The sequence below is a fragment of the Vulpes lagopus genome, chromosome 1, assembly GCF_018345385.1.
Source record: "Vulpes lagopus strain Blue_001 chromosome 1, ASM1834538v1, whole genome shotgun sequence".
In the NCBI taxonomy this organism is placed as follows: Eukaryota; Metazoa; Chordata; class Mammalia; order Carnivora; family Canidae; genus Vulpes; species Vulpes lagopus.
The window spans coordinates 129,193,001-129,216,929 of record NC_054824.1 but is presented as its reverse complement, the minus strand read 5'-3'; the positions used below and the strand labels follow the sequence as shown (position 1 = coordinate 129,216,929).

At 39.6% G+C, this 23,929-nt stretch overlaps 1 protein-coding gene across 2 annotated transcripts in view; it reads left to right on the top strand.

The window, feature by feature from the left end:
* KLHL14 (kelch like family member 14) overlaps positions 1-23,929 on the top strand; it is a 123,198-nt gene that overhangs the window by 80,048 nt on the left and 19,221 nt on the right. For both annotated transcript variants that reach the window (XM_041758605.1, XM_041758692.1), the window contains exon 4: positions 19,954-20,043. In XM_041758605.1, coding sequence (XP_041614539.1) covers positions 19,954-20,043 — 90 coding nt within the window. The remainder of the gene's footprint in view (positions 1-19,953; positions 20,044-23,929) is intronic.

The following is a 23,929-nucleotide window of genomic DNA, read 5'->3' as shown; positions in this document are numbered from 1 at the left end:
CTTCTTAAAGCAATTTATCATTTTATAATGCTGTGTGAACTATTCCCTAAAAGGCAAAGAAAATCAAATCATTTTCTCAACCCTGTATACACTATATATAGAAATACAAGCCTATATTGATGCATTGATCAAAGTTGCTTAGAGACAGAAGGGCAGCACTAAATTCTAATTAATTACATCTGTGCCACATAAACACCACAGAACTTATCTGCAGATCTTTCAATTATTGGAAAATCTGGCCTATTTTAAATATCTATCTTTAATAATATTAGCATAGGGTGGCACTCCTAAGTATTTGTCTATATGAATTTCTAAAAGGGAAAATAAACTATATTGCCTTCAGCACTGAGGTGTGAAGTTTAAAGATAAGTTATTATGAATAGCAGAGAATCAAAGAGAGATTTTGGTCCATCTCAAATATTTGGAATTACTTGAGGGGCATCTGGGTGGCTCAGTGGTTGAACATCTGCCTTCGGCCCAGGGCCTGATCCCAGGATCCTGTGATCGAGTCCCACATTGGGCTCCCTGCTTTTCCCTCTGCCTATGTCTCTGCCTCTCTCTCTGTGTCTCTCATGAATAAATAAATAAAATCTTTAAAAAATATATATTTGGAATTACTTGAGAAAAGTGAAGAAAATAATACTGATCTTATTCTCCAGCTCAGAGTGATCTGCATCAAAAAAAATGAACACTAGAGTTTTTAAAAGATCCTATGAATTTTTGTCTTACTGTTGTACTTTTCTTTGTTTTTGCTGGCCTTACTTCGAGCCCCATCTCAGAGCATAGTTCTTGATGCTTTTTCTGGGGGGCAAGCAAAGAACAGTGTACACCATCTAGTGGCTCAGTTCAAAATTGCAGCAGTCCAAGGAAGGTGAGTTGGAGCAGGATGCAGCAATGGGTGTCTGCAGCCATGGCAATTAACAGGCAGTTCTTCCTTCAGCATTCCTCTGAATGCCTGAAGAACACTGAAGTGGTTGCCATGAATTCCAGAGGGAAGCCCTCTCTGCACATAAAAAGATTCAATCTAGGAAGTTAATTTAAATAGCTCACAGTTAAAATCCTACTTTATTCCGATATGTATCTATAATTACTCTGCTTTAATGAGAACTTTTTACTTGCCTGCTTAGTACCAGAATTAATATTTCTACTGTAACACTTTGTTATATCATGAAGTGAGCAACTTGGATTAAAGAGGAAATAGGTTCTATTTGTGATCATATGCTAAGTGAATTGGACATCTAAATCATCATCAACCAAAGCTGTGGTTGGCAGTCTGAACTCCTGGAGAGCCAGCGTCATTGCAAAGGGTCCTTGAATCCACCCTCAGAAGGCTCAATCTCTGTAAACTGAATCTGTGATATCTTCTACATACAATGGATTCAAAACTGCAATTCAAATGTAATTAGTAAAAGAGCATTACTAAATTATCAAGTTTATTTGTTACGTTATTTTCATCAATAAATATTAGTATATTACTCTCATCTAAGAATCTTGAAAAATGCTTATTTATATTTATATGTAAATTACATAAAAATATAAATTTCTAAGAAATATAATCGTCCTGGGAGGATGCCTGGGTGGCTCAATTGGTTAAGCATCTGACTCCTGATTTTGGCTCAGGTCAGGATTTCACAGTCCTGGAATTGAGCCTTACATCAGGCTCCACACTCAGTGTGGAGTCTGCTTGTCTCTCTCCCTTCTCTTCTGCTCCTCTCCCCGCCCATTGCTCACACACACTCTCTCTCTCAAATAAATAAAATCTTTAAAAAAAGATTCTCTCCCTCTCCCTCTTCCTCTGCCCCTTCCCCCCTCTAAAAAAAAAGGATATGATGGTCCTGTTTTCAGCAGCCCTACTTCTGGGAATTTTTTCTAAGGAGATAATCATATGTTCAAAGATATTCACTTCAATGTAACTTATCACCGCAATTAATTGGACTCAAGCTTGTGTTTGATACTTAGGGATTGCTGATTAAATTTTAGTTTATCCACACACAATAAATAGCTTATTATTATTAAAAACTAACACTAACAAAGATCTATATTCATTGGAATGAAAATAGTTTACCATATATTCATAGATGGAAAAAAAGCAGACTAGAAAAGCATATATATCACAATCCATTTTTATCTACTTGTATGTAGGCAAAGAAAAAGTCTAAAAGGATATCTTTAATCCCCAGAGGAAAAATGCTTTTTTTATCAAACATAATATGAGAGAAAGAAGCCAAAGATGGCCCCTCAGTTTTTTGCCCTGAACAAGTGGAAGGACAGAGTTGACATTGACTTAATAGGAAAGGAAAGTATTTGAAGGGGGAAAGCTGAGGGTTGGTTTGGAGCACACTACATTGGAGAGCCCATTTGATACTCAAGTGGAGCTGTAAAGTCATGTGGCTGGAAGATGATCAAGGCAATGAGTGGGTAGAGGTGAGAAGAGATTTAAAGGGCATGTTCTTGGGGCATGCCAACATTTACAGATAGGAGATGGGAAGGAAGCAATAAGGACTGGGACCAAGGAACAGCTAATCAGGTAGAAGGAGGATCCAGAGAGAATGGTCACCCAGAAGGACACAGGTGGAGGAGGAGAGTGATCTACTATGTCAGGTGCTACAGATAGATCCTGTGCGACAAGCACAGAGAAATGGCATCAGATCCAAATATGGATGTTAACATAATGACAGCTGTGTCAGTGGAACGATGAAGCTAAAAGCCTAACTGGAAAGGGTTTAAGTGGCATTGAAAGGGGAAAACTTGGAAAGTTTGAGGAAAGACAACTCTTGTAAGGATTGTTTCTTTAAAGAGAAACAGTGAAATGAGATAGGGAGAAAGTGGAGGATATTAATCCAAGAAAAATTTTTTAAAGATTTGTTTATTTATTTATTTATTATTTATTTATTTATTTATTTTGGGAGGGAGAGGGAGAAGGAGAGAATCTCAAGCAGACTCCTTGCTGACCTCGGAGCCCATGTTAGGGTTTGATCTCATGACCCTGAGATCATGACCTGAACCAAAATTGAGAGTCTTAACACTTAACCAACTGAGCCACCCAAGCACCATGATCCAAGGAACCTTTTTAAAGTGGCAACTTAACAGCATTTTTCTCTGCAGATAGGAGAGATCTGATACAGAGGGAAAAGATTGATGATGCCAGACATGATAAAATCGCTGGGAAAATACCTTGAGTAATTGAGAGAGAATGGGACCTAGTTACAAGTGGAGGGCTTGATTTTAGAAAGAAGCAGGCACTGCCCATCCATCCTTAATGAGAAAAGGAAGCAAAAGCAAAGGCAGCGTATGGGTATACTGGTGCAGGTAATTTGGTAGGTATGATGCTGGGAGCCGGTGGGAGTCTTTTCCAATTGTTTCTATTTTCTTAGTGAAACAGAAAACAATGTTATCGGCTAAAAGTTAAGTCAAGGAGCAGATGTTAAGGAGTTGGAGAGAGAACAAAATGTGAAATCATCATTTAGGCCAGAGGTCAGAAAACTTGTCCTGTAAAGGGCAAGATAGTAAATATTTTGTCATTTTCAGGCCATTAGGTATCTGTGGCAACTATTCAACTCTGCCATTATAATGTGAAGGCAGATAGTGACAATATATAAACTGATAGGCGTGACTGTGTTTCCATAAAACTTTATTTATAATAACCAGTGGTTGGCCAAGTTTGGCCCATGGGCCACAGTTTGTTCAACCTTGATCTAGAAAAATGGAATAATGAGTGGTCTAGGGAAACATACTAAGAATTTAAGCCAAGAATATCATGAGTTTAAAATGAGGCCTGTTCTAAACCAGGAGCAAAACCAACCACTTTCCTATCACACGGAGTGCCATTGGCCTGCCAGTCCTAAATCCACAGTCCAGCCACCCTCCTGCCCGAGTCCGTGTGCACTGCCTGCCACCTTCTCAACACCAAGTCACACGCCTTCACCTCAGATCAACAGGTACTCAAACTGAGACTCTCCCCTCTCAAATTCCAACCCCTGTACTCAAATTTGTGCATGAAAGTGGGCATAATTATAATGGCAGAATGAAGCAATCCAAATGATGACACTAATTCTGTGGAATATGTAGCAGATAAACAGAGTATGCTGGATTGGGAACAACTTCAACAACCACATCAAAGAGCAATACATACAGCATGATTCTGGTTACTAATAGAAACAAACCCAAACTTGGCCTTCTATTTACATAGATGTTTGAAAATGGATGGCAGGAGGGGCTGGTCAGGACATCTGCCTCTAGGGAAGGAGGTATAGGGGAAAGGTAAAGGAGGTCTTTCCTTTTACATACCCTTCCTATATATCTTTTTAATTTTCTAAGACTAAAGGTAAATTGAGCAAACAAACAAAAATTAATTAATAAAATAAAACGAGGCCTATTCACATGGTGGTATAATTGTCTCTGACCACATTCAGTTGTGTAGGTGCTGACATAGGGTTGGATATAACTAACATTTGGTTTCACACTCCAAGTGTGAAAAATAGAAAAAGGAACAAGAAAGTTGAGTATGTATGCCAGAAAATTATTATGGAGATAAGCAATGAAATATAAGCTGATCCAGGGGGGAAATGAAGACCCAAGGGGTAGGGGTCTGAAGGACAGTGAGAAGGGACAGGCTTTTAATGGATTTAGGCCTTTCTATTATCCTTTGATGCTCAGATACTCTTCCTGAAGAAAGAGGACAATTCATTAGCTATTTTCTTGAGCTAAATAATGACTTAAACTTTGTTGGCTCACAATGCATATAATAGTCACCATTCTGTGGGGTAGAGGTAGTATTACTCCCCATTTTATTACTATGAGGGGAAAGAGAAGCCAAATCCAATTTGGAAGTAGTGTTTAAAGGATAGTTTGCTTGCAATTATGTCTAGTTTCTTAGATATTAGGACTATTCCCTCTCTTCTTCCCCTTTATTATATAAAAATTTTCTTGCCTATTCTCTCTCCACAAATAATGCATATACCTATTGTTATAATTTCATTAGTGGTCTTTTTTTCTTTCTTTCTTTTGATGTCTCACTCTCCCATTTCCTTTGCCTCTTAGATTTTATGTGTGGTTATGTTTTACTTTTTCTGGGTGGACAATTGAAAGTGTTCATACTCTCCATGCTTTTGCTCTATAGAACTTTCTCTCTTTTGTTGGATTTATGAGTTTAAGATGACAGCTGTCTTTATTTTAGCAGAAACATATCCAGGTGAGGAAAGAATGATAGCAAGATCAAAGGACAGGATCTATTCCCTGTTCACAGACTTCATGCTTTACTGCCCTCTCTAAACCTTCCATTGTCTCTCTACTAAGAGCTGTAGACTCTTTGGTATTCCAGGACCCCCATGACCTTGTTTCTACTTTTCCAACTTTACGTCCCATTGCTCCTCAAAGTTTACTTTATACTCCAGCCCCACGAAACTGCCTAACAGTTCCCCAGCCACCATGTCTCTGAACACACAGATGGCATTGACTGGAATTCCCTGAGCCCCTCTGCATTGGATCATTTCCCACTTCCTTCCCAGACCCAATACACATACATCTACCTGTAACTATTATGTGCCAGAACAACTAAAAAATTTACTATTCATTTGCCTTGTCTTTCACTGAACTTTGAACCTCCATCGTATCATTAGCTATAGTCTGCTTTGCATTAAATGTACCTATGCATGTACATTTTTCTTTTATCAAGGAAAATTTGTGTTCTTTTCTGTTTCATACACAGTACATAGTAGTAGTAGTTGTGTGATATATGTTATCACAAATGAAATCTCTTATCCTCATGCAGTGTGTATTTTTAGGAAGTGAATTTAAACCACTTTAAGCACCACCAATATAACACATGAAATAGTGGGGACATGTGCCACTTCATCCTATCCACATACCCAGATATGATCTTTTGGGAACCACACATTCCAACTCCAATACATCAAAATTGTATGTTAAGACAGTTCTATATCAAATCCATGCTTTAACAGTTTCATGCTTTTATTAGTAGCTAATATCACAAGTAATAGAACTTTGCTTATCTGGAAATTTTTTTTGTCTTCTGTAAAATTAAACAATGTAAAAATATTTGGTGGAAGAACTAAGGAAAGGAGACAAAAAAGAACTAACTTTTATAGCTTGTCTATAATGAGCCTGGTGCTTTACGTAAGCTATCCAATTTAATTGAATCCTCACAATAGCCCTGTGAGGTAGATATTATAATCCACATCTTACTGATGAAGAAAATAGAGATACCTAAACTCACACAGTAAAATGATATAAAACCTAGATCTGTGTAACACTGTACCATCTTCCATTTTAGAAGGTAAATTGCATGAGTCTCCAATACTGAACCAACTAGCTGAGGTCCCATGCTTATTGAGTTACTATTTCATCTTAGCCAAATTGCTTTACTTCCTCCATCCAAAATGTAGAAGTGTTGGTTGTGAGTTACAAAAATCCAATTCAGCATAACTGAAACTATTCTGTCATTAACAAATATTTATTGGCTATATTCTATGCCAAGACATTGTTCTAGGGACTAGAGATTTGGTAGTAGGCGTGACAGTCATGCAACTATGCAGCTAACATATTAGTAGATTGCCTACTTGTTAATATGGAAACAGTTTATAAACAAACAAAAACCCTATATAATGATAAGCATTATCAAGTGCTGTCAGGAACATTAAAGCAGGGTAAACAAGTGGTGAATGACAAGGGAGGCCTTTTGTAATCAGATTGTCAGAGAAGGTCTCTCTTTCTAGTAGACACTTGAATGAAGTGATAGAGTGAGCCATGAGAATACACAAAGGAAGAACTCTTGAGGCAGAGAGAATAGCAAGTGCCAATTACTTCAAACAGGAATTCGTTTGTGGTGTCCAGGGAAGCCAGTATGGCCAATATGGCTGAAGCACCATTGTTGAGGGGAGAGGGGTAGAAAAGAAGCTTGGGAAGGTGACACAGTGAGACTCCTTGGTCCTTATAGGCCATTCTGAAAACTCGAACCTTTATTCTAAGGGTGATGAGAAGTAAAGAAAAGACTGAGAAGTGAATGTCGTCATCCAATTTGACTCAGAAGAAGGGTCATTGTGACTTTTCTGTGAAGACTAAGCCAAAAAGGAACAAAGACAAAAGCAGAGAGGCAGAGGGATTTTGGAAAGGTCCAGGGGAGAAAGAGAACTCATGAGACCACATCAGCAGGAGGGCAGGGCAGCACTGGCCTTGCACATGACTCAGAAATAAAATTTTGAAATCCTATTAGAATTCTTTCTCTTTAAGTCTCTTTTCTCCTCACTACACAAGCTCCTTTGTTCAGACCTTCTTCTCCTTTGTCACAAGCAGCCCCAGGATCTGTGGTCAGGAAAAAAATGTGTCTTCTTGTCATTTCCAGTATGAAAAACCCTCTGAAGGGACTGACTGGGTCATGAGACCATCTCTAGAGTAATTGCTGTATCCAGCACTATGAGTGTGAGCCCAACCCTGTGGCCTAGGGACTGGGGTGCCCTAAGGATAGCTGGAAGGACCAACAAGATGAAAGAAGTTTACATTTTCTAGTTTTTTTGAAGATAAGGCAAGACACCCTGTGAAGATACAGAAGGATATGATGGCTGGAGAGAGAGATGGAAGGTAGCACATCACTACCTAATCCAAGGACCAGGGACTTCTTCCTTCTTTAGATTTCTCTGGTACAATGCTCCTACAACACTGCATTACTTCTTCCAAGTGCTCTCAAATATGTCGATTTAGTGTTTCAACTGGACTGTAAATTTTCTGAGGAAATTAAAAGGGACCATAGTGTTAACTTCTCCGACAAATCCTCTGGCACCTCTGACAGGATAGAGTTGGCCACTAGTGGGTTCTCAAGAGAGATCTACACATTGATTCCAGCCAGAGGAAATCTGGAACCCATGCCTCTCCAGCTAAAAGGGTTCCTCAGGAGTCCAAAAGCAGTCTTGTCATAAACACATGCATCCATACTCAGTTTCTTGAAAGAGTGTCACATGTATAGGGCCAACTAAAAACAACTTGATTTTGTCCAACCACTCATTTTTCAAAACCTCTCTGTGGGATGTCGCATCTCTCCCTGGGGCTATACTTTAGGACATTCTTAAAACAGTCGCAGTTATACTGGAATGTTAAATCAAAACCTCAGTCTCCCCATGCACATGATGATTCTCTGTCTTCTATTGTGCCAGAGATTTCCAAGACCACCCTTAGGATCAGTGATTCACTTGAAGAACTAATAGGATCAATGCATAGTTGTGCTCACAGCTATGATCTATTACAGTGAAGCATATAAAACAAAATCAGAAAGGGAAAAGGTGTATGAGGCAAAGTCTGGAAAAACACAGGGTGGGCTTCCAAGAGTCCTCTCCAGTGAAGTCCCACAGGACACACTTATTTCCTCCAGCCCTGAATTATAGCAACACCTGTGAAATGTCAACTACTAAAGCTCATTAGAGACTCAGTGCCCAAAAGTTTTACTGAGGCCTTCTCAAGTAGGCATCCAAAATTCCAACTCTCAGAAGGAAGGCAAGTGTTGGGCATAAACCATATTGTTTTTCAACTTGGGCACAAATAGCCACTCTTGGCTAAGGTAGCAGGAACAGTCCTGAAATCCAAATTCCCTGGCTTCAGGAAATCTTTCTAAGCAAGGCCAGGCTTTTCTATGGATAACAGCCTCAGTGTAGCCCTTTCCTGCACTGATGTTGACATGAGATTGAGAAAGGCTGATCCACCCTGGTGGAAAGTCAGCCATCCTGAGTAATCTGGTTGTACCAGATCTGGAGAGGAAGACACAGAGAGAAGAGCTCTTATGTATCTAGTGTTTTTAGAAATTGGCTTTCAAGAGACAAATGCCATAAAGCTGACTGTTTTTGATGAACTCTCTTTATGGGTTCTATTATAAATCTCTTTTTAAAGACTTCACATTATACCATTATACCGTGTCCACCACATAGCTTCCATCACGGTCACCTTGACCTGGCGATTAATATTGTTGGGTGGAGGATCTTTTTGTGGCAGTTCTAGCCAAGCAAGCTACCCAAGTGCCAGCTCAGCACACAGGAATGTACTAGGTATCCTTGCCTCACCAAATCCAGAAATGCAGGCCACTGTGCCCCAGCTCTTTCCTTCCACATTCCCATCACAGATGGCTCCCACCAGTGTCTTGCCTTCAGACTTCTCCTTGTTCTTGTCAGGCCCCAAGAGACACAGAAACATCTGGCCCAAGAATCTTCTACCAGCCTTCATCTTTGTCTTTGGGGTGAAGGTGGGAGGAGTGTTCTGTTCTCCTGCAGATTGAAAATGCCCAAAGCTCCACCAAATTCCTACAACAATCTCTTCAAGAAAATTCCCCCCAATAGTCTTCTGTGTCATTGTATATACAGGTGAAATAGGGATGTGCATGTGTGCGTGTGTGTACACACACAACCAGACAGAACAAGTGTAGGGGCCACTTATAGCTAGTCCTGCATAGATGGCTGGGCATGTACCTTTAGATTATCTTAAGCCTTAGGGTCTCAGTCTAAATTCTAAGACAGGAAAAGTGCCAAATATTCATGCACATTCATAAATATATTTATAAGTAAATATCACTTAGCATTCAATGACTGTCTAGTTTTGCCAGTAAAAAAAATGGTGCCAAAAAAAACAAGAAAAGGCAACTTCAGGATTTATCATATTTCCCTACATGTTTCTCTCTTTCGATCTGCACAGTTACAATTCTCCACTCTTTTCCAGGAATACAGATTTCAGAACTTTCTCAAGATGGCCCTAGGTGCCTTTCCATGGCAAATACCACCCAACATGGGCTCATCTCCAAAGATTATGGGCTGCACTTTAATTTCCTTTGTGTGTTATAAGCTATCGACAGTATAATCATCACTGCTTGACTCAACTGCTCTAGTATTTCCCAGATTTGACACACACACTACTTTATGTGAGTGTACCCAGACACATAACATGAAATGGTCATGGAAGGAATGTACAAGAAATCCTTCTGAATCTTTGCAGTGAAATATCCTTTGAAGTCAAATAAATACCATAGCATAATAACACAGGGAAGCAACAAGAGCAAATGCGATGAGGGATGGCCTAAAAGGAACAAAAGTATTGCTCACAGTTCTGATAATCCTACCAACTGCTTCTAGAAATATCAGGTGACTCCAAATGTTGGGAGAGATTTAATTAGAGTAGAGGCCATTACTGCTGGATTATCTAAGGAGAGAGTGCTCCAGAGGGAATCTGAGTTGGGCAATAGGACAGCTGCCTAAAAAGACGGTATACATAATGGTCCGTCCCTTTTCTTTGTTCTCACATTCACCAAACACATTTCCTCTGGCCCCAACGAAACAACTGATACTGAAGAAATATGATCCTAATATTACTATTTTGGAAATTAATTTTAATAATCAATTTTTATAAAGTAATCTAAAAAATAAAAATAATATCACTAATGGCTAGTCCAAGTTCTGGCACATAGTAGGAGCTTAAAAAATATTTGTAGGATCCACGTTCCCTTTGCTGCTGATGATTTTTGCTGCTGTGATATCCTGGAAAATGGATTTTTAGCCTTATGATTTAGCTTAAGCCTTTCTTTGTCCCTAAAGCTTTAGTCCTTTCCTCCCTGGCGCTTCTACTGCTCTTCTCCTAGAGCACTGCGTATCCTATTTCACCCTGTTTATGTTCTCTTTCACTGTGAGATCTGGAATACAAGAATGATATCCCAGACTTTAGCATGGTAACTACTAGTTCCTCAATACATATTTGGGAACAAAATAAATGAACGAATAAATTGATAGACAAGTAATCCTTAAACATACCTTTTGACATCCGATGGGTTTTAACGTGAACCACTAGTGTTCACTGTCCAACACCGAGTTGATGGGATCTATATCAAAAAACTCTTTGTAAATTCTCATTATATAGACCACACCGATTTCCTTCTTCTTGCCCTCAATAATTTGGAACAACTAGGAGGCCACGTTTCATCAATCTGTCCCTGAAAACACAATGCTTTATAAGACCGAAAAACAAACAAACTGAGAACTAATCATTGGAAGAGGTCATAGCTTTTATTCCCAAAGATGTTTTTACTTTCCAAAAGTGAAAATCAAACTATATTCTAACTAACATGCCAGGAAGTATTCAAAATTAAATAGTTGATATTATAATATAGTCCTAGGAACATTTTAGTGAAAATATTCTAATTAAAATAAAAATAAGACTTTGAAAGTGAGTCTTGCTTAAGTAGATAATAGAAGATAATAGAAGTCCTATTAAAAGTCCCCTTAGCTTTGCTGGTTGTTAGTGCTTCCCCAAGTGAAGTACTCAGAGCTGAAACGGTAAATCAACAAGGATTTATTGAAAGCCTGTGACCTTGGCACAATTAGGTCTATAATAGTTCCTAAAGAACTGTGTCACAGTTTTTCCTGCAAACCTCTTTCGTTTAAAACATATGTATTGCTTACAGGGTGACATCTCTCCTAAAAGTCACAGAATCTGATCTAAGGCACAGCTTCTTCCCTTTCTTCCTTCAATTCCTCCCCTCTTCCCATCTTCTGGGACCCATCCTATTTTGCATGCCTTCCAAAGAAGTAAATTCCACAATCTCTCTTAGCTAGCATTCACTCATTCATGCTACTAACGTTTATTGATTCACTAATGTTTCTTTTCTTTTCTTTTTTTAGATTTTATGTATTTATTTGAGAGAGAGAAAGAGAGAACCCACATGGGGGAAGGGGGAAGGGTAGAGAGAGAAAGAGAGAGAGAGAGAATCAGCTTCCCTGCTGAGCAGAGAGCCCACCACCACTACCATGGGCCTCGATCCCAGGAAACTGAGATCATGACCTGAGCCAAAGGCAGATGCTTAACTGACTGAGCCACCCAGGTGCCCCTTTTCACTAGTGTAACTAATTAATTTATTAGGTGTAAAAGCTCAAACTAATGCCTGAGTCTGACCCAGCTCTATGTATTGGGCACCATGGTAGGCATAAAGCTATACCGATGACACAGTTTGGCTCCAGGGAGCTCACAGATCCTCTAGTAACAAACATAAGACAGGCAATTTTAATATACTGTCATGATTTGGCAAGTGTACAATAAAGGCATGAATTTAGTACTATAGTTGCACAAAAGTTTTGAAGCAATACTCATTGTCAGGAAAATTCTCCTTTATATACAATTTTGAACCATAAGAAAGAAACAAGCTCTCTTGGTTCATGCACAGCATCCAAACCCTAATACATATGCACTTTTTTCAGATTTATGTATCATGAACTCACTTCAAGAATTTTGTCTCCAGTGGGACTATGGGATCCTGGCTCGGTGCGTGCAGAACACATTGGGGAGAAAATGTTGGTAACCTTCGGGTTAATTCAGAATTTCAACCAACTCACCACTGGATTCAGGCCGTGTAAATTTCTTACAGGGCTTAATTTTCCAGACTAATTGTCCATAGTGATCAAGTCATCCTGAAATATGCAAACAACTATTGGTGATTTGCAGAAATAGTACAACCCAATATGACAGAAAAAAAAGTAACAGAGCCTTTTCTGTGGATTATTTATTGTATAGCATCTACCAAGCCCCTGCTTCATGTAAAATGTTTTATTATGTGTCTGTTTCTATCTCCAAGGAATCATTGGCCAAGTTGGTCTTTGCAGAAAGACTAGAGGGTAGGATTAAACTAACTTGTAAATTTTAAATTATTTATGTTTCTCAATTACACTTACTATAAAGTTGAAGAAATTGTTTTTTAAAATTCCTCTGTGATCCTATGGTAAGGAATTCCATATAATTCCATATTATTGTTATTAAAGTGGAGCATCTTTCTTTCAGGTTATATTTGTTTTCAACAACATGTAATTGCTATTTGAATTTGTTTCAATGAGTAAATATTTCACAAATATACGTTCTAGCAACATCATGCTTCCAAAATATCATTTTGCCAGTCTAGACAAATCTATAGAAAAGAATACTTCAAAAACAGAAATCACATAATTATAGGTAACATAAATTCTGATATCATGAAATTGAAAACCCAACCAAGAAAAATACATGAAAGACAGATTTTGAGGTGCCTGGCTGGCTCAGTTGGTAAAGCATTAGCCTCTTGGTCTCAGGGTTGTAAGTTCAAGCCCCACGTTGGATGTAGAAATTAGTTAAAAAGAAAATCGTTTAAAAAAAGAGAAAGAATTCAAATTTATGAAAAGATGCTCAACCTCTGGCATAATTAAATATGTGCACATTTACAATTTAACTTGATACCAATTGTTCACCAACCATATTGGCAAAGATACAAATGTTAAAAGGGGTAAAATGTAACGATAGCCCACAAAATCTAAAATGCAGCCATCTTTTGGGTCAGAAATTTCCCTTGAAGGAATTAGTCCTCCAGATGAACTCCCAAGTGTGCGCAACTCCGTTGTGTGCCTACAAGGACACAGCAGAGCACTCTTGGTAGCAACATCCTTCAACACATGCCCCTTCTGTCCATCCCTAGCATTGCTTCCTAATCAGGCATCTGTCATCTCCCACCCAGATCACAGGAGGCGTGCTCTCTCTCCCTCTGTCCCCTTTTTCCCTCCCACATCTACAGGAGCCAAAGTAATGTTTTTAAAACATATATCAGATTGCATCATTCAGCTGGTTAAAACCCCTCCAGTTCCTTTCCATCACGCTAAGAATGAAATCCACTCCACTTAGCTTGGCCTATGAAGACCTATCTACCCAGCCTCTGCCTGCCTTCTGACTTCATCCCATGATTCTCTGGCCTTACCTTCAAGGTTCCAGACACACAGGCCTCTCTTGGCTTCTTAGGCATCTCCAGTTCATTGTGCTTTGGGGTCTATCTGCATGGACTCCTTGCCCATGTTTTATAACGGTGCCTCCCTTTAACCCTTCAAACTCTATCTTAAATCCATTCCCTGACCACCCAGCTAGAGCAATAACCATGCCATCACGCCATAACACATCATCCCATTTTCTTTCTCCTTACATCATCTATTTTCATTTGGCCATGTTCCTGCTCATTATGTGTTTACATACTTCTTTCCCCTGTAATGTAAGCTCTATGAGAGCTTAGTTTCCTGCTGCATTATCAGCAACCAGAAAAGTGTCTGCACATAATTAATGTTGAATAAATGCTTGTTGAATGAATTAAGAATGGAATACATTATAGGATCCCCATCAAACAGAACACTATGCAGCCATTAAAAAAAAAAAAAAAGCCATGGTGGACAATCCAAGTGTTGTCTTCTGACCAAGACCACGCCCTCACACCTGCCCTGCCCTTGGTCTCCCACCTAGACCTCATCTCAGATCTCTCTGTTCTGGTCTTCTTGCCAGATTCATTCCACGACTGGATCTCAAGGCCTTTGTGCTTGTTATTCCTGCACCTGGTTTCCTGGCTCACTAAGTCATCTTGGCTTGAGGTGACTCAAAAGTGTACTCACAAAGGCCTTCCCTAACCACTATCAACATCCCCCAGCCTGTCATTCTGTCTCTTCTGACACTGCTTTACTTGTCTCCATTGTACCTATCACTTGAAACAAAAGTACCTATTTCCTTGTGTATATGTTTACTGTGTGCTTCCCCCTGACTAGAATGTTTCTTGATGCCATTTTCTGCCATGACCTCCTCAGCAGGTAGAACAGCGCCTGGCATAGAGTAGCAGATGAACAAATATTTGACTGGTGGAGAAAGAGTAAGTGAATGCATTCTTGAGTGCAAAGAAAGCAAGGTACTAAACAGTATGCCCAGCTTGTGTGGCAGCCATTTGTATTATAGAGAAATGACTCATATATATACAACTCTCTGAAAGGAAAAATCCAAGAACATGGTAACAGTGATAGCCTCTCTGGTAGGAACTGAAACACTGAGGCATAGAGATAGGAGGAAAACTTAGTGGTCCTGCATAATCTTTACTTTTTATAAGATTGCATTTTTACCATGGGCATTAATTTTTTTAAAAAAATTAGGAAGTATGTCGCATTTGACAGTTTTGCAAGGTTATGTATTTGAAGCCAATAGAAAATCAAGGTCCTCATAAACATTACAGCAAAATGATAAGCATTCAACAACCATTTATTTAGCAATCCTATAAACTTAGCATTGCCCTCCCTTCTTTGGAAATCAGTCTCTTTGGACGTACATGAAAATGTGTGGTTAGGAAGGATACTTATACTTTCTGCTGGAAAAGATATATATTCCTTAGACATAGGTGGGAGGAAACAGAGTAGTGAGGATCTCTAACAGAAAAAGGCCTACATAATACAACAAGCCCCCTGCAAGTTTTGTATGTCAGGAAAAGTGCCTCTGTGCCCAAGATACTTTGAATCTGCTTACAAGGTCAAATACGACCTCACTTTTTTTTTTTTTTTTTAAATCTCTGCCAATAGATTTGTTAAGTGTTTTTATGAACACTGGCTTTGTAAAACAATCATGCTTCACTTTAAGAAAACCAACTATTTGAATATCTGGATTTAAAAAAATATGTAGGAGTGTCCACTTACTCTAATTAAGGATTCCTTTCAATAAGAAAGTCATAAACTTTTAAAATATGATTCAATACAAAAAATTACACAGAAATTTCAAGAGCACCATCATTGAGCACACAGGTACTCAGTAATTACTTCCTGGTTGGATGAACATACCTATTGAAAATCAGTAGAGTGAAATGGACAAGAGCGTGGGTTGGGATCCAGCTATTCCTGTGTTCGGATTCTCTCTCTGCCATTCATTAGCTAGGTATGACCTTCAACGAGTGACTTAACCTCTCAAGGCCTCAGTATTCCTAATAGAGAAAAAACAAGCAAGTAATGCTTCCCTTGAAGTTAGTTGTATTAAAGGAAAGATATAGGTAAATGAAACATTGACATATTTTATCACATATTGCATTTTATCGTGTATTTTAATATCAGGTCCGATTTCATTTACTTATTTCTGCTTGCCTGAATGAAAGCAAATGAATGGCAAGAACAAAACACTAGTGTCATTATATCTTCAGAGATATAGGTAACTATACATGAATACAATTACATATTTCTTTTTTTAAAAAAAGATTTATTTATTTATGTATTCATGAGAGACAGAGAGAGGCAGAGACATAGGCAGAGGGAGAAGGAGGCTCCCTGTGCGGAGCCAGATGCAGGACTCGATCCAAGGACCCCGGGATCACAACTTGACCTGAAGGCAGCTGCTCAACCTCTAAGCCGCACAGGTGCTCCACATATTCAATTTCTATATCTATAGCACCAGAACTGTGCCTGGTACATGGTACATGTTTGGTAAATGGTGGTTAGTATTATGAAAAGTAACACAAAATACTCTGAGGTTTTGACTCCCAATTTTCATATCCACAAACCAATTTTGTGCATAACACTCTAGGACACTTTATTGCAGTGGTACAGGGTAAAAGTCTTTGTGTAACTGAGATTTTTTCTTATGGCCTTAAAATTATGAGAATACAATTAATAGGTATAGAAGTAAACTGTGGCAGCTTGTAACAATTGCTAACATCTATTGAGTGTGTGATGATTAGTCATTCTGCAGAGTAAATACTGTGACTTAATATCCTGTCCAAGTTTATTTGATAGTGTCACTTGCTTCCCACTTTCTTAATTAAAAATGCTAAATGTAAATGTTTTATTTAATTTCCCAGACCAGAATTGAGTATCAGGTGTTTGGAACTGAAAGGTAAACATGGTACAAATACTTCCAATCCAGAAACTAAATGAATGTGTTCTTTCAAGTGACCAAAGGTTTCTCCTCTTACAATTTTCTGGCCTTTTCTCACCCCTTTACCTCCTGGCACTTCTAGTTTGTTTAATAAAGTTCAGAATTCTCACAAAGAGCCTTATAAACACGTGTTATGAGATTTTAAATCTGATTCGAAAGTGCCTCTCTCCTACTCCCTCTGAGTAAAGTGACCTTTTTAAATGGAGGGAAGTGGGTTTAGATGACAGTCATGATAAATGCGGTCATGTTCACTCAATAAAATAAGGCCCAGTGCATTTGAGGATAAATCAGTGAAATGTACAGCCCCACCTGTCTGTCTCCATCATTCATTTCCACTGTCACTTTCACAGTAGCTGATGGATCACAGTTGCTGTAAAATTAGACAGCCTTTAATCTCATTTCATCCTGATTAGCTTCTCTTTACCCTTTCCCTCTAACTCACTGACTGACACGCTAAAAACTCGCACTGGGCTGTAGATGAACATGAGCACAAACTTCTCCTCCAATACCTGCCTGTGAGGGCAAGGCCAGTGTCCACCTTTCGAGAAATCTGGAAAGGGTCAGGCATGTATACCTTGTTATTTAAAACATAATCAATACATGCAGTACCCGTGCCATTTGAAACAGATGTTTGCTATCGCTCACTGCCCTATTTATTTTGATTTGCTTCAGGTTTAATCAGAAGTCAAATTAGGTCTTTTGCAAAACTCGAACATTGATTTAATATAGATTTTTTAAAATAAATTTGGAACGTTTCGCGTTCAGAATAATTTCAAAGAGTTATTTGTGTGTATTTATAGCCTCTCGATTCATGGCAATAATTTAGAAAAGATAATAATTCAGGAATGAGAATACTAAAATACCCAGCCAAGAAATATAGCATACAAGGTTTAAAAACAAGAGTAAAAAAAAAAAAATGGGAATGCCTTCAAGTAGCCTTTATATTAGGACTTCAAAGACCTTCTCTCTTATTTTGAAGGTTTCTAGTTTAGTGCAATAGTTTCATTTGTTTGCATAAAGCATAACAATAGGGGTAATCAAATGAAAAAGAGGCTTAAGAATAAATCACGTATTATTTCCTTCACTTAATTTCTGCTTGCCTGAATGGGAGCAAATAAATGGCAAGAACAAAACACAAGTGTTATATTTTCAGAGATGGCGCTTTATTATCAAACCGGACTTTTAGTTTAAAAAGATGATAATACAATTTTTCATTATTTATAAGGTTTGGGCATGGAGCTGACCAAAAATTTAAATATTGAAAGAGCAGCAGTCATAACGTAAGTTGGTTATAGTCAATGGCCTCTATTCTCATTCTCGGGTCCCATGTGAATAGATGCATGCAGATGACAATCAATGCTGTGACTTCACACTGCCCAGATGACATGATGATGAACTGGAGTAGCGCCAGGCTGTTCACAGTATACACAATATACATCACCTATGAGGAGCATAGTTTTCTGTTTGCTATTTTGGAACTAGCATCCTAATCTAAACAATGATGATTACTTTTTTTTTAATGTTCAAAACATATTTCATCTTAGTTGATCAGTGAACTCAACATATATCCTGCCCCAATGGATTCTGAGAAACTTTGTGGTATCCCTGCAGAGCCATCTGTTTAAAATCATTTTCCAAAGAGATAACTGAGGGTTGAGGCGCAGAAGGACATCCCCAACATGACTCCCTAAATCAATGACCTAATCAATGGGCCACACAAATCCATGGCACATCCACTTTCTACATTATCACCGAAATCTGGGGTTTTCGTATCAATGCCTTCTGGCGTTGTAAGTTCAAAAACAATGAATATTCATAGTAAAAAAAATAACTAAAAAATAACTCAAACTCCTAAAATCCTTTAGTAAGAAGCTTAAATGATCTGATTTGCTCTTTCAGAAGCTGGGTTACAGATTTCAAGGCTATGTCTGGTTCCTTATGAATTTTATTTACCTATCTTAGCCAGCATAAGTGCATTCTGAGAAAAATAAAAGACAGGAAAAGCAAAATGAAATGAGAGATATAGATCATCCAAAATACATTGGATGTAAGATAGGCTCTCTCTCTCTCTCTCTCTCTCTCAGCATTGGCAAAAGAGCACAAAGTAGGAGCTGGCCCTGAGTCATATTGATTTCCCACCGCACTGGTTTCTTAAGTGCTCTGCTGATCCGTGTCAAGCAATAAGTTCCCCGCCTGAACATGCACATCACCTCCCCATTTGTCCTCACCTAGATTTAAGGTGCCCATATGATGAGCTGAACAAGGACATCATTTTTCCTACTGGTGTCACTGGGTCCAAACCACCACATGTGATACGATAACTAATTCTGTGTAAGTTTACATGTGCCATATGATATTATAATAGCAGAGCCCGGCCCTGCACTGCACATGGGGTGACAGGGCTGTCCTAGTCTCACTGTGCGTGTCCCCAAAAGAGAATGTAAATGAGAACAAACAAATACAGAGAAACCAGGCTTTGGTGGGTTTCTGAAGAATACGCCCGCCCTCCTGCATCCACCATGCAAGTTGGGGCAGGAGAGGGGGGAGGGTGAGACCAAGGGAACGGATATTTGTGATGTTCCTGACAGTTTTTATCTTTGTTCCAGAAGAGCTCCTAAGCAGATAGATAGAAAATGTGTGATTGTGCTGCTAATGACATTGTACAGGAGATTAAGCGTATACATTTGGAGAAGGCATTAAATCAGCAGGACCTTAATTTAAAAACTTAAAACTGTATGGAAATTCAGCTTGCTCATTGCTGTGGAATAGAAAGCTCCCAAGCACCCTGAGTCTGTTTATGGAAAGATTGCCAGCAAACCAAGTTTGGGCAGAGCATCTCCATGGCTCCAAGTGTACGTGGGGTTATTTCTTCCAAGAAGTAACCCCCAGCCCTGACCATTTGGGAGTATCCGTCATTGCTTTAGAATGCGATCCCCATCGCCGGGCAGGTGAGGAGAACTCAAGAATCGAAAGCAGCATGACAGGTTGTTCTTGACTAATTTGCGGAATAACATTATGTAAAATTCATCAAAAGGGGTTGGGTTTGAAATTGCTGTGAACACACGGCTGAGCCACCGTGGATTGGCGGGTGCCCTGCTCTGCTGCTTGTGCTCTCTTCTTCCTTCCTACTCACTGGCACATTTCATGCCCTGTGGTGGAAGCAAGTAACTGGTGAGCCAAGGTGCTGAGTCCTAAGGTGGAGACTTTCATGCATCTTTTTTCTCCCCCCCCCCCCAATTCCAGTTATGCCGTACAACAGTGCCCACCACTGCGTCGTGGAGGTAGAAAACTTCTTGTTTGTGCTGGGTGGAGAGGACCAGTGGAACCCCAATGGTAACTATTGAACTCAACAAGTATGTGTGTTGCGGAAGGCGCTGGTAGCAGCCCGTTTTGTAATTACTGTGGAAAATACATTTCTGTGAACAGGGACAAATGAAGCAGTCGGTAAATTGGGCTGACAATTGGAGGGAGGGTCAACCATTGAGCTTGCAGAGGACGCACGCAGCGGAGCATTCGCTCATGGGCCGCCTGGGGATTTGGCTTCGCAGTGCCGCCCCAGCCCCTCTCCTTATCCGTCCCCTGAGGAACGCCACGAGCATCAGCACAGACTCCCCAGAGGCAGGTAGCAAGCTGCAGCTATTAAGAATTCTCACCACCTTCTCCACCACTTTTCTCCCGCTCTATCAGTATAAGGATGCAGTTTCCATAAATAAGCTTTATCTGCGGTCATAGCGCACAGCCCCAGTTGAAGATCTTTCGCAGCCTTGGTTGCCTGAGACCCATTCTGGTGGCTGCACCTTGTGCAAGGCTCCCCACCATCCTCCCTGTCGCTGTGATTACTCCATAAACTGATCGCAAAGAGAAATTGCACGTTTTAACCCGCTTCCCCACCCAGCCAACACGGGAGATCGCGGTGCCTTGCAGAATACGCAAAATTATCAAGATATTTTTGGAACGCCTGCACATGAGGGAGGAGTCGCAGTTGTAGCCTTCTGTGTAACAGAGATCATTATGACTGAGAAACCATAAAACAGCTTGCAGGTACACATTTTTACTTTAAAACCCCAGAACATCCAAGTGAAATTACATATACTGCGTATATTTTATTGTGAATGCTCTCTTTCAGCATCTGCACCAAGGCAAATTATAGAAAATTGTTACATCTGTTCACTCTAGAAAATCTTAAAGGAAAACAACCCAGGCCACCCTTCCAAGAACATTTCTTTGAAGAGAGCAGGACGTTCTTTCTCAAAACCTGCAGCTTTTTCGGTTCCCATCCTTTAGCGTTCCAAAGGGGACAGTTCCTGAGCTTCATGAGAAACAGGTTCAGAACAGGAACAAAAGTGATATTTAATATCTCTCTGCTAACTTATCTTTGCAATGACACACTTGACGTGTTCCCCAAAAACGCTGGCATATGTACAATCCACTGTAAGTTCCCCATTTACTGTGTAACCTGTTGTCCCTCTGAAGTGGTTTGAACTGAATAGAGCCTTTGTAAGTACATAGTGCACAGCAATTGGGTTTATCTAAGCAAAGAATCTGCAGAACGGTCTTTTTGAAGGCCAGATTAAAACTAACACATGACAAGAGAAGGCTGCAGAGTCCTGATTCTGGGGACAATGCTCTGTTAGCCCACCTCCCTCCCCAGGTGGAGCAGGCCTCTGTAAAATATGCATCTTGGTGTGACCACTTGGTGTTCGCAAAACTTCCCATTCCTCTGAAACACACTTTTTCAGCAACACAGGAAACCTGCTCCCTGGGTTATGCACCCGCCACCCCCTCAAAATAACCTGTATCTGCTTCCTGTTCAGCGTCTATCACACACAGCTGACAGATTGGTGAGGGGAGGGTGGATAGGGAAGAGCATTATGGACGCATTTCTTCCTCTGGTCTATAGAGTCATGGTTTATCTCTGGACTAATTCAGATTCCCATTAAACTGTGCCATTGGACCTCACTGATTTGCCTCCCCCCACCCCTGAGAGGAACAGGAATTCAGTTGAAAGCCCTGAATGAATATGCTGCAACAAAAGACTATAGAAAACATAGTGTTGCATTTACTGCAGGGATACCTGTCACTGTCACCACTCAGCGTGCCACATGTGAAGACTCATGTGACAAATTCTTGCCAGACTGCAGTACTAAGGCATTGTGTGCTTTTGAAAATTGCCACTAATGCATTTGTGTGATTTAACATGTCTCTCCTTTTTTTGCTTTGGCCACTAGGAGGCTCAGAATTGAATTATAGAAAGACTCTAATAACTATTTTAACTTTACAATAACTCTCAATAAGGGCCTGGCAGCTAACTCTTTTAGAGTTATGGGAGTCCCACCTACAAAGCTGAGTCACTCTGTCCCTGAAGGGGTATTTGGTACAACAAGTCATTTGTACAGATCTGGGCAGATGCTGATGAGTCACTGAGCTGGCTCTCCTAAACAGAGGAGAATCAGTCACCTCAGGAGGCAAGCAGGCCAGTCTTCTGTGCCCCTGGGTCAATCACTCAGTCATTGGCTGAGGCCTTCCCCCAGGTCAGGGGAAGGATAGGCAGGGATGTGGCCTGTCTGGCTGAGAATAATTCCCCAGGGAGGGAGCTGCTATGACAGTGAGCAACCTGGGAGCGCAGGTACCAGTCCGGTAAAGGTATCTGGGCTAGGTACCAATCACACAGCCACCACAATCCTTTAAACATTTTTCATGTAGCTTTATATTCCAACCATCTGGTCAACCATCTGGTCAACCATAGCTGACCACCTTTTATTTTTTTTATTTTTTATTTTTTACATTAAATACTACATTAACAAGTAGTATTTATTGAGTACTAATTATTTCCCAGGAATTTGCTAAGCACTCACCTGCATCATTTTACTTAATCCTCACACCCATCCTGGGAGGCCTGTTCCATGATTGTTCTAGTTTTACTATGGGAATCTAAGCCTGAAGAGGTGAAAGGACTTGCCAGGTCACAGAGCTTGCACGAAGATGAACTGATTCCTACCTCGGTCTGTCTGCTTTAGTCTTTAAGGCTTGTATAACATTTCCTCCTCACATAAACATATGTATTTTGCTAGATACTAAATAACAATCATGTTTTTGCCTTGATTTTGTGAAATTAAGTCAGTATTCTATCATGGTGGAAAGTGGTTCTGATTCTCAGGGAACTCTTCATTTCTCATTTAGAAAACTGTGCAGGGATTCAGTCATCTCAAAAATATGGGATTTTCATGTTATAATACCTTATACAATTAAAAAGTAAGCAGTTAATATCAAAACTTATGAAGAATAGCAATCCTATGATAATATAGAACTTTAATTTCACTGCTACCAGGGAGGAAAAATTTAAAATCCATGAATTCGAATGCTTTGGATATGTCAGTTCCAAAGACAAAATCTTAAGTTAAACTTTACTTCTTATGAAAATGATGCCTGAGATGCATGTCTTGGAATGAAATAGAAAATTGTGAATTTGAATACATTCTCATAAAACATATATTTACTCATAAAATACAAATATAATTTCATTTCTCTATTATGTTGATTACAAGACCAGAATTTGAAATCATAAAACATATTAGTTACTGGAAATTTAAACAGGATACATACACTGTTTTTCTAGTCAGCTATAGATATTAAATCTTATTGACTCCCTTCATGTCATTAATGACAGGAATGCATTATAATATTCTAATACATATGCATATGTTCCGTCAGTGTCCCAGATTACAGGAAAATGACTTATATTTGTCACTTACTGATGATTCACTCCCCAAAACACTGCCTATGGCAGTCTTCCTTTCCTTCCCCCTTCTTCCCTTTGACCACTGGCTGGAAACTGCCACCCCATGCTCCATTTTACCTGTCACCTAAAGGGTAGTCAACAATGGTGTCTGGTGACAGGGCATCATCACAAAAAGAGAAGAAATTGGGGAAGATTTAAGAAAAAAATAGAAAAGATGAGAAGAGACTAAAGCATTATGTTTAACTAAAGCATTATTCCATTATGTGGAATAATCCAAAATTCCATTGCGTGTGGCTACCACTCTCAAGTTACTGATAGAGTCCTAAGAGAAGCCATGAGGAAGGAACAAATAACTCTTCTAGCTCACCTTCCTCACTCCACCATACTCGTTTCTTCTGAGATTCATTATCCCCTCTACACATGCTTCGCCAACTCCAGAATGTCTGCCTTTTCTCTCTCCAATCCTCCACCCTCACCCCT